The sequence below is a fragment of the Urocampus carinirostris genome, chromosome 18, assembly GCF_059441175.1.
Source record: "Urocampus carinirostris isolate Australia breed hairy pipefish chromosome 18, RoL_Ucar_1.0, whole genome shotgun sequence".
In the NCBI taxonomy this organism is placed as follows: domain Eukaryota; kingdom Metazoa; phylum Chordata; class Actinopteri; order Syngnathiformes; family Syngnathidae; genus Urocampus; species Urocampus carinirostris.
In genome coordinates, this window is record NC_142366.1 from 18,572,686 (window position 1) to 18,585,480 (window position 12,795).

A 12,795-nucleotide genomic window follows, 5' to 3' on the forward strand; every position below is an offset into this window, starting at 1 on the left:
TTCGCCCCGTGCACACGGCAGGATGTGATGCCAAAGAAAAGGTGGGAAGGTGTGATCACACAGGATGCACGCTGAATTTTGCAGATGTGAGTTTAGGCTCTAGCAGTGACAGAAAGCAAAACATACTATTTTCACTTATGAATAACATGTCTAAATATTTTGATTGTCTGCTTTAGGATTCACTTGGCTTTGCAATGGGTTCTCTCATTTTTTGTTTTTGTTCCAAATACGAGGAAAGGAAATTCAGTTTCAGAGTATCAGTGCTATGTTTGGATCAGGCCAATAAGTGGCCTATGTATTTGGGTACTCGCGGCTGATAATAAATCCTGCCGATGTAATTGTTTTCCTAAAAATGCTTTGAACCATGCATTTATTTTCTGATTTTTGACCATAGAGTGCACACAGTAGAATTGTGAGTACTGAGACGTCTTGCTACTCTGCGCTTCAGTTATCACTCATTCACTTCTTCGAGGATTGGCCAGCACCTCTTGACTTAAATATCTCTGATGCCAATTGGCCAATTCATATCATAGCGTCTTTCATTCTGTACTATGACCATACACCTGCTCTGCGTTCTTCTGCATCTCGTTTGTGTCCCACTCCTTTTCAAATTGCTGCCAAATGATGCATCTCCCCGTCTCTGATGCATTGTGCCTGATAGTCCAGAGTGCCTTATATTTGAAACAATGTATTAAAATATATTTTTGGGCCTTATAACTCTATAAACTATTAAAACTAACATCTGAATACTCAAACCTGGCGTGCACATTTAATTTAACTACATTAGCCCTATCATCATTTAACACATAATTATTGATCAAGGGAGTGAAATTGGCCATCCATCACCATGTCATCAGAATCCCATCCCTCAAAGCAGGTCGGCTGTCCAGGTCAGTTACAGACAATTGAAGCTGACTGGGCCACCACCTCATCTGCGCAAAGTCACCCGTGACTTAACTGTGTCAGTCACACTAAAAAGGTTTGCACCGCTTCCTGACAAGTCTAGGGAGACGCCAGCTCGCTTCAATGCGCAGCCATCAGCCTGGCTAAGGGAAACTTCAGACAGTCACATTAACTCTTTATGACATGTCATCTAGCCACTGTGACCTGGCCATTATTTCAAAACCTTCTGAATGTTTTGAGGGTCACGTCCAAATATTACTGGCCTCTATGATTAAAATGAAATGAAACCATCTGTAAAAAAAAAGTATCTTGTAAAAAAAAAAATCCTAGCGTCAGCATCGGCTTGCTCGGTTTTGCCCCATGGCTGTCACATTTATAGCAAAATCAATACCCAGCTATGTTCTTGCCTTTACTCTTAACTGTTGACGTAATAGAATAGTGTATGCATGAACGGCTTCTTTAGACAAAACTAAATAATTCCTGACTTGACTTATAATTTGTATTATCATGCTTGATGAGCTGGAATGACTCAGAACTTTGTGAAGTTTTAGAAATGCCTTCTTCACCTGTCAGCGCAGATGGATGGATGGATGGATGGCTTGGTAAAAGTTAGATGTGAAAATAAACAAACGGTGAAAGTGGAAATAAATGTATAATACAGAATGAACAAATTATTTTTGCTCTAGTTTTTGTTTATTTAATAATGGAGATGCCAAAATGTGTAATGACGCGTTATTCAAATGAAGGGAGAGGATTAGACATTTTTGGTTTAAGGTATTGGTCGATTTATTACACTTATTTTTCAAATTAATTACCATTTTGTGACTTAATGAATAGCATAATGTTCTACAAATTATTCACTAACCTAGTTAAATCTGCAGCATGAAATATGAGCAGGAATAATTTTCATTGTTATTATTATTTAATTGTCTTTGTGAATTTTGGGGTATTATTTCCAATTTGTTATTTGTAAGGGGAATTATGATCTAAGTGCGCCTTTTATACCATATTACAATACGTTTATACATTTATATTTACTCAATAATTGTGCATTTGCGTTTTCAAGTTGTTTTCCAGAGCGAGCGCCTCCAGGGTCAGGAGCGTGGGTTTTCCAGGGCAAAGGACCTTTGTTTCTACAGCTCTGAAAGCTCCCTATCTGTTATCAAACAGGTGCACGGAACTCTTTTTGGCAAACCCGTACAGCCCAAGGACTGGAGCATAACTTTCCCAAAGCCAATTGAACTCTGTCTCCACAACTCGGAGGTCATTGGTAATTTTCCCAAGACTCTTTAATTTATATTTGTATTTATGTATCCGAGAATGTACACTACCGTTCAAAAGTTTGGTGTCACTTAGAAAATTCCCAATTTTTTAATGGAAAAAAACAATGTTTATTTTAAAAGAACATAAAACTAATCAGAAATACGCACCATACATTGATAGCATAATTAATGACTATTTAAGCTGCAAATGTCTGGTTTATTGCAATATCTACATAGGCTTATCGAAGCCCATTTCCAGCAACCGACACTCCAGTGTTCTAGTAGTACATTGTTTCCTAAATGCATTAAAAGGCAAAAGGATGATTAGAAAACCCAAGTGCAGTGACAGCGGTCAGAAATATTTTTGACCCAAAGAGCCATGAAAGCAAAAATATTTGTTTTTTCCTTTTTTCTATAAGGACAAACCATACTTTTTTAGACAAAATTCAGCAAAACTGCCAAAACTCCTCTCTAGACAAAAGTTAATTCTTCGGCGCATGCGTGACGTTAAATGATTTGCTAAAATGTATGAAATGATAATAATGCCAGAGTCTGTGTCCCTATCATCGTTTTTGTACAAGTTAAAAGTCCCCTCCTCGCAATTATGTAAAAGTGTTGAGGCACATTTTGACTGTAAATTGTGGTAAATGGAAAATAGTCTGCATTCATAAATTTGTCCTAAATATTGGTTTCATAACAAAGTGCAAGCAAAGTTCTTTCATATAAATGTCAGGAAATAACTGCAAACGAGTTTACCAACGTATTTACTTTCAGAACTGACGGCTCTGGGCAAAGAGTGCGCAGTCCCTGTGTATAGCGATGCCCATTCCTACCGCTCACCCAATCAAATTTCTCTAGGTTTGCTAGAACTTCTGGGTAACACGTGTTTTGGGTTAAAGCTTTTTTTTGTGGCTTTTTATCATGAGGTGTCTCAACAATAATCATAAATATAATATAAAGGATCATTTAACGATATACAGCCGACACTGGGTTTGTTGGCTGGGACACCTTGACTCTAAACTGTAGTCAAATTTTTGTCCTATATATACACCGGACTGAACTTACAATGTAGTAGAAATACCTCGGCTTCGCATGAGCGATTATCAGCTTTGTGTGACGCAAACTGATAATAAGTTGCTTATGTTCCATTTTATCTCCAAGCTGTATGTATTCATGAAAAGCGCCATAGGTTCCCGACCCCTGTGCTAAAATGTTAGCACATCTGTAAACAGTTTAGCTGGTCAGAGAAGCTATAAAACTGACCTTCCTTTGAGATAGCCTAATATATGGCGCATCACATTTGTGCGTGTGATAAAACGTTCAGAATGGCCAGAATAAGATGACTTTTGTGTGAAACACAACAGTCTATTTTTGTTCTAAGCAATGAAGGCTATTCCATGCAAGAATTTTCCAAGAAACCAAAGATCTCCTACAATGATGTGTATTACTCCCTTCAGAGAACAGAACAAACAGGCTCCAACCAGAATAGAAAGAGAAGGGGGAGGCACAACCAAGCAAGAAGTACAGTCTTTATTTTAAGAAATAGGCGCCTTGCCTGTCCACAAATAGCAACTTAATTAAATAGTACCCGCAAAAACCCAGTGTCAACCTTTACAGGGAAGATGGGACTCCAAGATGCTGGCCTTCAAGGCAGAGTGGCAAAGAAAAAGTTATATCCGAGACTGGCCAACAAGTGGAAGAGATTAATATGGGCAAAAGAACACAGACATTGGATAAACAAAAGTGTGATTATTTTATGGAAAACAAAAACTTGTCGGGGTGACTGAAAACCTTAGTGTACACTGTTTTATTCATATTTAATTTTAAATCACAGTTATGATTATGTTTTTTTTTTAATTCCTATTCATTCATGTGGCTATTGTTGGTCTGCATAGCTGAAAGGTCAGAGATTCAATCTGCAAAAATGCAGCATAAACCCGGCTAGATATAGGGGTCTGCATTCATTCACCTTTGTTGAAGAAATCCAATGAAGGGTGCAACGCCTGTCCCAGGCCCAACCATGATGAACGGAGTTGACCAGTCAGCCGGTTGTCGAAAGGAGCAGTTGGGTCTCAAACTCACATGGATCTGAGGTGAGTAGGTCACAGAACATTAGTGTGCTTCGTAAATAAAGGAAGTAATTACAAGACTGCTAAGGAGCCACCAATCTATTAATTGATCCACTTAACATTAGGAGACAGGATAATGAGAAAACTTATGAGCTCCAAATAAAATCCAGTGTGTGATGGAGAGGCTAAAGCTGCTTTAATTCGGATTCTATTTTATTTTAATCCAGCCCAATTAACAAGTTGAACCCAGGCAATCAATGATTAAAACCCCAACCTGGTAGTAACTGTATATAAAGAGCACAGACTTCTGCCAAGGCAAAAATCCTACATTACTATCACTTTGTTAACATTCTCCTAAGGCAAAACTATCCCATGCATTTAAAATGGATAAGGCATGCAACTGTGATTATGCCAGATACATGCCTCAGGTAATCATAAATTGCAGACGTTGCCCTGTCAAATTTGGAAGAAAACTTTTCCTCTCACGCAATTGCCCTTAAACTTTTATAGCTATAACAACATAAGCCAAACACAATAAGAATATGTGAAAAGAAACTTAGAAAAAGCTACATGTCATATCCTCACAACAACTATATTTACTGAAGCAGCATAATGTTGCACTGTTTATGTAATCATTTGTTTTTGCTTCAATGCTACTCCGCTAAAATATGGGAAACAGATGCGCAGCAGAAAAAGGATCAAGGATCACTAAAGTACTGTCGGAAACTTTTTTTGTTGACAGAGCTCCAAAAACATTTGCGCAATATGCTGTGTAAAATATTTTATTGGACTCACATCATATTGGAAAAAAACAAATATTTTATGTATAGAAAGGCAAATATAACATCCTACTGCCTTAGATGGAAGTAGAACAAGGTCAAAAACTTAAAACTACAAAAAAAAAACTTCAAAATTCAAATAGATATACTGTAATTATTATTTAGGACTTAACGCCTTGCATTTATTTTTAGCAATAGTGAAATTTGGATTCTTGGTGGTACACAGTAAAGATTAATCTTGAAGGCTCAATGATTGATAACTAATCAACATTCACATTACCCTCCTAGCAACAATCCGCTACTTCCTAACTTGAGCATTTCAGTCATGAGTGGACATTCTCACTATTCCAGGTGTGTCTGACCTCAATAACCATGAAGGGCTCGACTCAATTGGATAGTAACAATTCTTTACAGTACTAACATCACAAAAACATTTTAAGGGATGGATTTGTACGAATACCTGGTTTCCCTTTATATATAATATATAACACAAAAAGTAATACAACATAAGATACAACATTACATAGTGATAATGGGTTATTAATTTTAAAACTAGTTTCCGTGTTCACGGAAGATGCAACATTGTGAAATTGGCAGTGGCTAGGTATCATAACATCTCCACAAATATTTTAGAACTCCAATAAATTGAATAAATATTACTTAATAAACTGTATAGATTCTTAATTCTAGCTTACACAGGTACCCTTTAAGGCTCTAAGAGAAGAGTCAATTAATTGTTTTGATACATTTTGTGAGTAGAAAACAATACTATTTTTCCATATGAAAAATAATTGTTAACTTGTCTGCCCAATATCTGGCTTGACACCAAAAAAATACTGTATTTATTCGTGTACAATGTGCACTTTTTCTACCCAAAAAGAACTCAAAGTTTAGGTGCCTATTATACGCGAGGTTTTATGGTAGTACACAACCGTATTTGACAATGATTTATCGGTTAAGAAAATATCTCAGATCACATTTGCACAATATTTGATGCAACGGGATTTAAACTGGAAACAGCGGTGGAGATGCCAATTCTTGGCCACTAGACCATAAGAATTATAGATGACATAGTAAAATGCTTTAGGTATTATCTCACCATTACACTATTTTTATTCGTAGTACCACGTTGTTGAACACGTGAGGCCATGAATAAAATAATCTATTGACAAGGTAAACTATGAACCCAATACCAAAATAAAATGTATTTATGCAATGTCTTTCAAAGTTTGATTCTGTGGCAATAAATGATCAAGGCCCCACAGATTCAGCAACGTGATATTGTAAGTAAAAATAGTGTGATGATGAGATCAAATCGAATGCCTTTTACCGTTTCATTTTCAACCCTAGTGGCCGAGTGGTTAAGAATCGGCACTCTCACAGCGCGATTTGGGTCCAAATCCCATTGCAATAATATTTGACTCAAACCAACAATGCCTAGTCTGATCTAAAAAAAAATGGCGCAGAATCTATATCAATTTATCATAAAAAATTGTGGATGCGCATTAGACAAGATGAAATGAAATGAAATGATCTGCATTTATATAGCGCTTTTCAAGTCAATGACTTCCCAAAGCGCTTTACAATGTGCTCCACATTTCCCAATAGCGGCCTTGCAGCCATGTAAGGCGCTAACCTGCTTATTGGGGGTATTAGGGGTTCAGTGTCTTACCCAAGGACACTTCGACATGTGACACGGACGAGCCGGGATTTGAACTGGGATCTCTTGATCCCAAGACGAGGGCTCTACCTCCTGAGCTACTGCCGCCCCCCAAAAAATGCCCATTATATACAAATAAATACGCCAACCTTATCATAAATTTATTTCTACACTTAATAGGAAATATTATTGCGTTCCAACCGAAGGTATTGAAGATAAAACTTTATTTTTTACTCACCTGCGGCATGGCTACGTGACACTGTGATTCAGCCTTCCCTGGTAAAACCAGGAAAGGTGTGACGAGGTCAAAGAGCCAACCAGTACACAATCCCTGCTTCTCAACAGGGCGACCTGAACATGCTGGTAACTGCACAACGCTGAAGACAAAATTCAGCCTGCCCGGGTGTTTCAGGCCAGAACTGAGTTTAAGAGAGGAAAAACAAGAATAATATAAAAGTGTGTATGAAATTCGGCAAGACAATGATGACGATAGGGGATATAGACAGACATAAAAAAAAACAGAGTGGTAAAGAAAATTGTGATGGAAACCATTCAGACAAAAAACAACTTGTGAAAAAAAGGATACTAGCAGATCAAAGAAGCAGAGATGGATAAGCTTTAAATGTGATGGGAGGAAAACAAGACTTGGCAGTGAAAGTGAGGGTTCTAGCTCTACGTCGGCTTGGGCTGTCCAAACTTCTTTCCCTCACAGAGGGCCTAGAGAGTATTTAAAGGATTAAAGATCTATTTTATACACTTTACAATTTCCTTCTACACGAATACCAATCCTGTGAGTGTAAAAATATCCTGAACGTCTATCCATCCACTGGCTTTTCAGCGCTTATTCTGTTCAGGGTCACTGTGATGTCGAAGTCAATTCGAGCTGACTGTGTGTGAAAGACTACAGCCTGGATTTGTCACCAGTCAATAACAGGTCACATTCTGTAAAGACAACCGGTGTGAAAGAATCGCTAGTGGCACCAATGTCAGCCGAGAATATCACACTTGTCAGATACCACAAGTTAGCTGTCTGGGTAAACCTTTAGGGAGAGTGTGTGAAAGATTTTGTTCCATTAAGTGGTGTTTTCATAGTTTTAAACCCTTAATAAGCATACAAAATACAGAGCCAATCGCAGTAATCCCAATTATTTGGAGCAAGCAAACAGGTGGTAGTGGGTAGTGGGTGGCAAACAGAAGCAGCTAACGGTAGAGCTAGCAAGAGAGTCTAACAGGAGAGTATAACAGAAGCAGTTAAGGAAAGCAACTAACACTTTCGGCTAACAAGACCGGATAGCAGGAACAAGAGGTAGTGGCTAACAGTAGCAGCCAAGAGAGCAGCTAACCAGGGTAGCGAGTGGGACCCTGCAAAGATCCATGCAATAATCTGGACCCTACTGCATCGGCCAACTGATTAAGATGGGAAGTGTCATTGTTGCACTCTTGGACTTTTTGAACAATTTCAGTTTCATTACTTAAGTTTATTTTTGATGTTGACAATGCTTTGTCTACTGATACCTATGCGACATCCATTACAGCATGGCCATCCTGAAAGGGGGATTACCTTATGTGTGACACCGTCTCAAAATATATTCAATTTTTCTCATGGCCTTATTTTTTTAGTTTTCCCTCGCCTTTGTGTAGGTTTCAGATGGCTATGTTGTAATTGTGGCTTGTGCAGCCTTTTACTGCCTAAACTTGACAAACATGGGTGGCTAAAAAGAGTGATTAACTCATTCAGTGCCTTAACATGTAAATACGTTTCCAGAAACTATGTCCGAGTGCCAAAAGGTAAAAACAGTTGGGTTTTTTTGACCATTAGAAAAGGTTTTGACGCAGCGCATCAAGCAAGTAACAAGTCTTTGGGAAATAATTCAGTCTTAAAAAAAAATCACCATTAAATGGCAGCAGTGGCTTTGATCAGATCTTTGTCCGCACATTGAGGAAACACCCACTTCCTTGTGTTGCTTTCTGTATCTAGAGAGTGAGTGTGTAGGCGGCCCGTATGGCAAGTAGGCGCAGTGAAGCAAAGCGGGGAGAAAAGATATAAGTATAGACATTAATTGCTTAAAATCTTTTTTGCTCTTTAAGAGGGGGATGAAAAAAACGTATGATCACATCACCGAAAAAATTAGGCACTGAAAATTTCTTGCAAAGTTCTTGAATAAGTTCAGTGTTTCTTTTGACGAATCCTTTGCATTTAAAGCTACAGAACTACATTTTCAGTAGGCCTTAAAAAAGTAAATTAAAATTGCAAAAAACAGCTGGCATCGGCACTTTACATCTGAGAGAAACGTTTGGCATTGAATGACATGACAAAATGAACTAACACAGTCGGTGCAAAGTTGCTAATAGCAGTGACTAACAATAACCAGTAACCAAGCATCTAACTAGAGCAGCTCTCGGTATAGAACATTTATCAATTTTCTTTTTATTTAAAATTGTTTTTTTAGCTAACCACTAGATAGATTTAAATTCTACACTCCCTTGATAACTTTACCAAGATTTTATAATTAATAAACTACCATTAACAGAGCTTTAAACTCACAAATATTTCAGAAAACTGAAAAAAATGCACATCCTTCCTGAGGGTTATCGTACCTGTCCATCCTTCTCCTTCCTGTTTGCCTGGAGGGACCTCCATTGACTCTAGCATCAATAATGCAAGCCGCTAATGTCTCAAGTCTGCACTATCCAATGAACTACAGTCACAAAAGCAGTCTCTCTCCCAGTCTCACACGTGGCTCTTCTCACAATCAAGGAAGCAGCAAAGCGAGTCGGAAAGCAGCTGAGAAGTTCTGACCTTGTCTAAGACGTTCATGTTCCTAGTGAGCTTCAAAGCAGACCCTAATGGGTACTCTCTTAGCTTAGCTTAATAGGAAGCACAGATCGATGACTGGCTAAGTGATGCGAAAAATGGAACACCAATTTAAATAAGAGACTCACAATAGTCCAATTGTTTTGCTCGAAGTTGCCCTACCATCAGTTTATTAGGGAATCAAACGTATGCGTTGTAGAGCACTTAACTTGGACTACAAAGTAGCAAGTGGATGAAGGTTACTTGAAGTGTCGTACAGACAAGAAGTTTGAAAGTCAGTATTCCAATGCCAGTATTCCAATTCTGCAAAGCCACGTACATGCTCACAATAATCCGTTAAAGGTCTTCATCCGACTGCAAGTTTTCTGATTGCAATTGTTTGGTTAGTCCATTGGTTTTCTGATTGCCCATGCATATGCCCAGTATATCTCATCCGGAATATTTCTAAAACGAGAAAAACTGTAGGACCTAGAGTACAGCGACAAAAAATACACACAAACTCGTCCTGACGTTTTTTGGTCTTATTTTTCTCTTTTAAGCCTTGAGGTGTGTTTATCCTGGAGTGTCATGTCTAATCTCATAGTAAAGAATGTTCACTACGTTGTTATTAATGACAATAAAGATAACTCCCAATGCTAATAAGTCAAAACTTTTTAGATGAGACTCGTTAGATACTCATGTTGTCCCCGGGGCTTAATAGTACACAATGGCAAAAAGTTTGTGTTATTTGGAGAACCAAATTAATCAGAATGTATCCAAATCTATGACCCTATAATCTAATCCTCATCCGTCAACCCCATGTTCTTCTCCCCTCTCTGATTGCCCCAAAAGAAAAAACAGGTTAATTGCAGGCAATTTACTCCAAAGAGGCGGCTCGTTTACTCAACTCTGCAAGCAGCCAATCATACTGTGCTCATTAACGCTGACAGCAAGTATTAACATTTACTGACACCTTGACTTTTTCAAACCACGGTGATCCCTCAAAGCGGTAATCAGCCCATGTTTAACGCAGTCACATTGATAGATGTTTTGACCATTTTGGCTACCCTAGCATGGTGTGGAAAAATATTAATACTGTCCATGTCAGTTTGATGTAGTGTGTAGTACACCACAAAAAGCATTGCCCTTGTCTGCGAATTGCAAGGTGCTTTTTTTAAAAGAATGTCCGTTTGGATTTCACATCATCGCTTCAAGGGTATTATACGATAATCCGGTGTCTTCCAAACAAATGAGAACAATAACAATTCTTATTGTTGTGTAACGATTGACAAATTCACTGCAGCGCAAAGCAGATGTATCGACTACCCTCTTGGCAAGCCATTTATTCTTTCGATCATTATGAGAACAAGTCTGCATTTTTGCTAATTAAGACATTTGTCATTGTTTCAGAGTAATTTCCATACTCAAAAACTGCTGATAATAACTATCAAAACACATTCAGAGTGCTCTTAATTTCAATAACCTATTACCGGAATGGAACTATTTTTAGTCGCCAGGACTGTGCCGAAGAAATGAGAACAAGAGTATTGAAAATAAAGTAAGACAGACATTTATAATTGTGAAGCCATACTAATCTTAAAAAATGATGCCATATGCGTGAAAAGCTTTCTCCTTACCTGGCGGCTGAATAAGGCCGTGGCTGCAGCTTGGGAAGATGCTCTAAAAAAATAATAAAAACATATATGTGAATGAAAACAAGCACAGCTGTCAATCATTATTTTATCTGGCAAATATGTCAGTAGACATATTGGATAGAAAATCACCACGATATGAACCGACAACCTATTTTCAGGACCTCCAACCTTTTTTAAAGACATGCTTTACATTCACCAAAAATGACTAAGTCAGGCAATTTGAATCCCAAGCGACCAGATGTGAAGCCAGCGGAAAACAGACTGCTTACTCGAACCTTATTGCAAAGTCAGCCATGAAGGTGCCCCCCTTTTCGGTAATAAGCAATTTACACCGCGATAGGGTGGGCAGGTGAGCTGGAATCGAGAAAACGGCACTTCCCCATGCTGCACGCAGTCGATTCAATGTTGGCAAAAAGAAGCGAGTTGGGTCACTTCGAACTAGGACATGAAAATTGATGAACCCGAAACATTGATAACAAAGCAAAAAAAGGGGGGGAAACACATAATTGAGGTAAATGGCGCAGAAAGATCAACAGCTGCACCAAATCTGCTCAGTCTTGCCCTGACACCTGCTAACAGCTCGAGGTGTGAGGAAGCAGCTCAGCAGGTTGTTTTCAAAATGATTTTAAAAGAATGAAGTGCACAAGACTAACTTTGGAAGGGGATTCTGTAAGGACGTTGCTATGCTGAGTAAGACATTTCTACTTATGCTTTAAAGAAACAAATCTGGACGTAGAGTGCATAAATAGACACTAGACGGTGGTACAGCCCCTGGCCCTTTGCCAACTGTCAAAAACAAGTTCCGTTTCTTATTTTTAGGGATGCACCAGATGAAGGAAGGTATTGTATATACCGAATTTTTTTACGCAAGATGCGCACCCCCAATTTTGATTAAAAATCAGTGTAAATTACGTCTCACTTTTTCTCAGCTTAAACATCGGAAATTAGTGCGGCCATGATTAAACTAATCTTTTGATAACGTAAACTATGAACACAATATCAGCATAAAATTCAAAATGTATTTCATGTGCTTTAGAGTCTGATACACGAAAGAGTCGTTTCCTTAGTCTGGCTTTTTTGCGTTTATTTATATCTTTGAGGGCGACTTTGATTTCCTCATTCTCCAACATTAGTGTCTGGTACACTGACTAAAAATAGCGTGATAATGAGATAATATCTTATATCTTTTAGTCTGTCATCTATATACCGTATTTTCCGCACTATAGGGCGCACCCCCAAAAAATAGTTTTTGGTCCTATATCTTCCATACATAAGGCGCACCAGATTATAAGGCGCTACAATGGGAACGTCGACAAAACAGTCAGATAGTTCAGTCCAACTTATTACCCCCTTAACATTCCGAAAGCTTGCAAAGAAGCAAATACGTGTCGTAGACACGTGCGGATGCGGTGTTCGTACGATGTCACTCAAATGCATCGTTCCAAATATCATTAGGAAGGTTAAAGTCTTGGGATTCAAGAGATGCCAACCATTCCTTAGTTTCCATTTTCGCTCGCAACTTTACTGTGCATATGACAATAAACACTTGGAATTTGTTTAATTTTAAAAAAGACCCATCACAGAAACATCGATATCATTTTGAAACAAGATACTGGGAAAATATATAGGCGGAGTAGCTCACCGAAGTCGTTGTGTTCAATAATAATGTGCAA

General features: G+C 38.3%; 1 protein-coding gene across 1 annotated transcript in view; it reads right to left on the reverse strand.

Annotated features, from left to right (window-relative positions):
- Positions 1-12,795, reverse strand: part of mtrr (5-methyltetrahydrofolate-homocysteine methyltransferase reductase) — a 44,579-nt gene that overhangs the window by 23,407 nt on the left and 8,377 nt on the right. The window contains exons 10-12 of the mRNA XM_088321919.1: positions 11,105-11,147; positions 6,912-7,092; positions 4,135-4,253 (exon numbers count right to left, since the gene is read on the reverse strand). Coding sequence (XP_088178045.1) covers positions 4,135-4,253; positions 6,912-7,092; positions 11,105-11,147 — 343 coding nt within the window. The remainder of the gene's footprint in view (positions 1-4,134; positions 4,254-6,911; positions 7,093-11,104; positions 11,148-12,795) is intronic.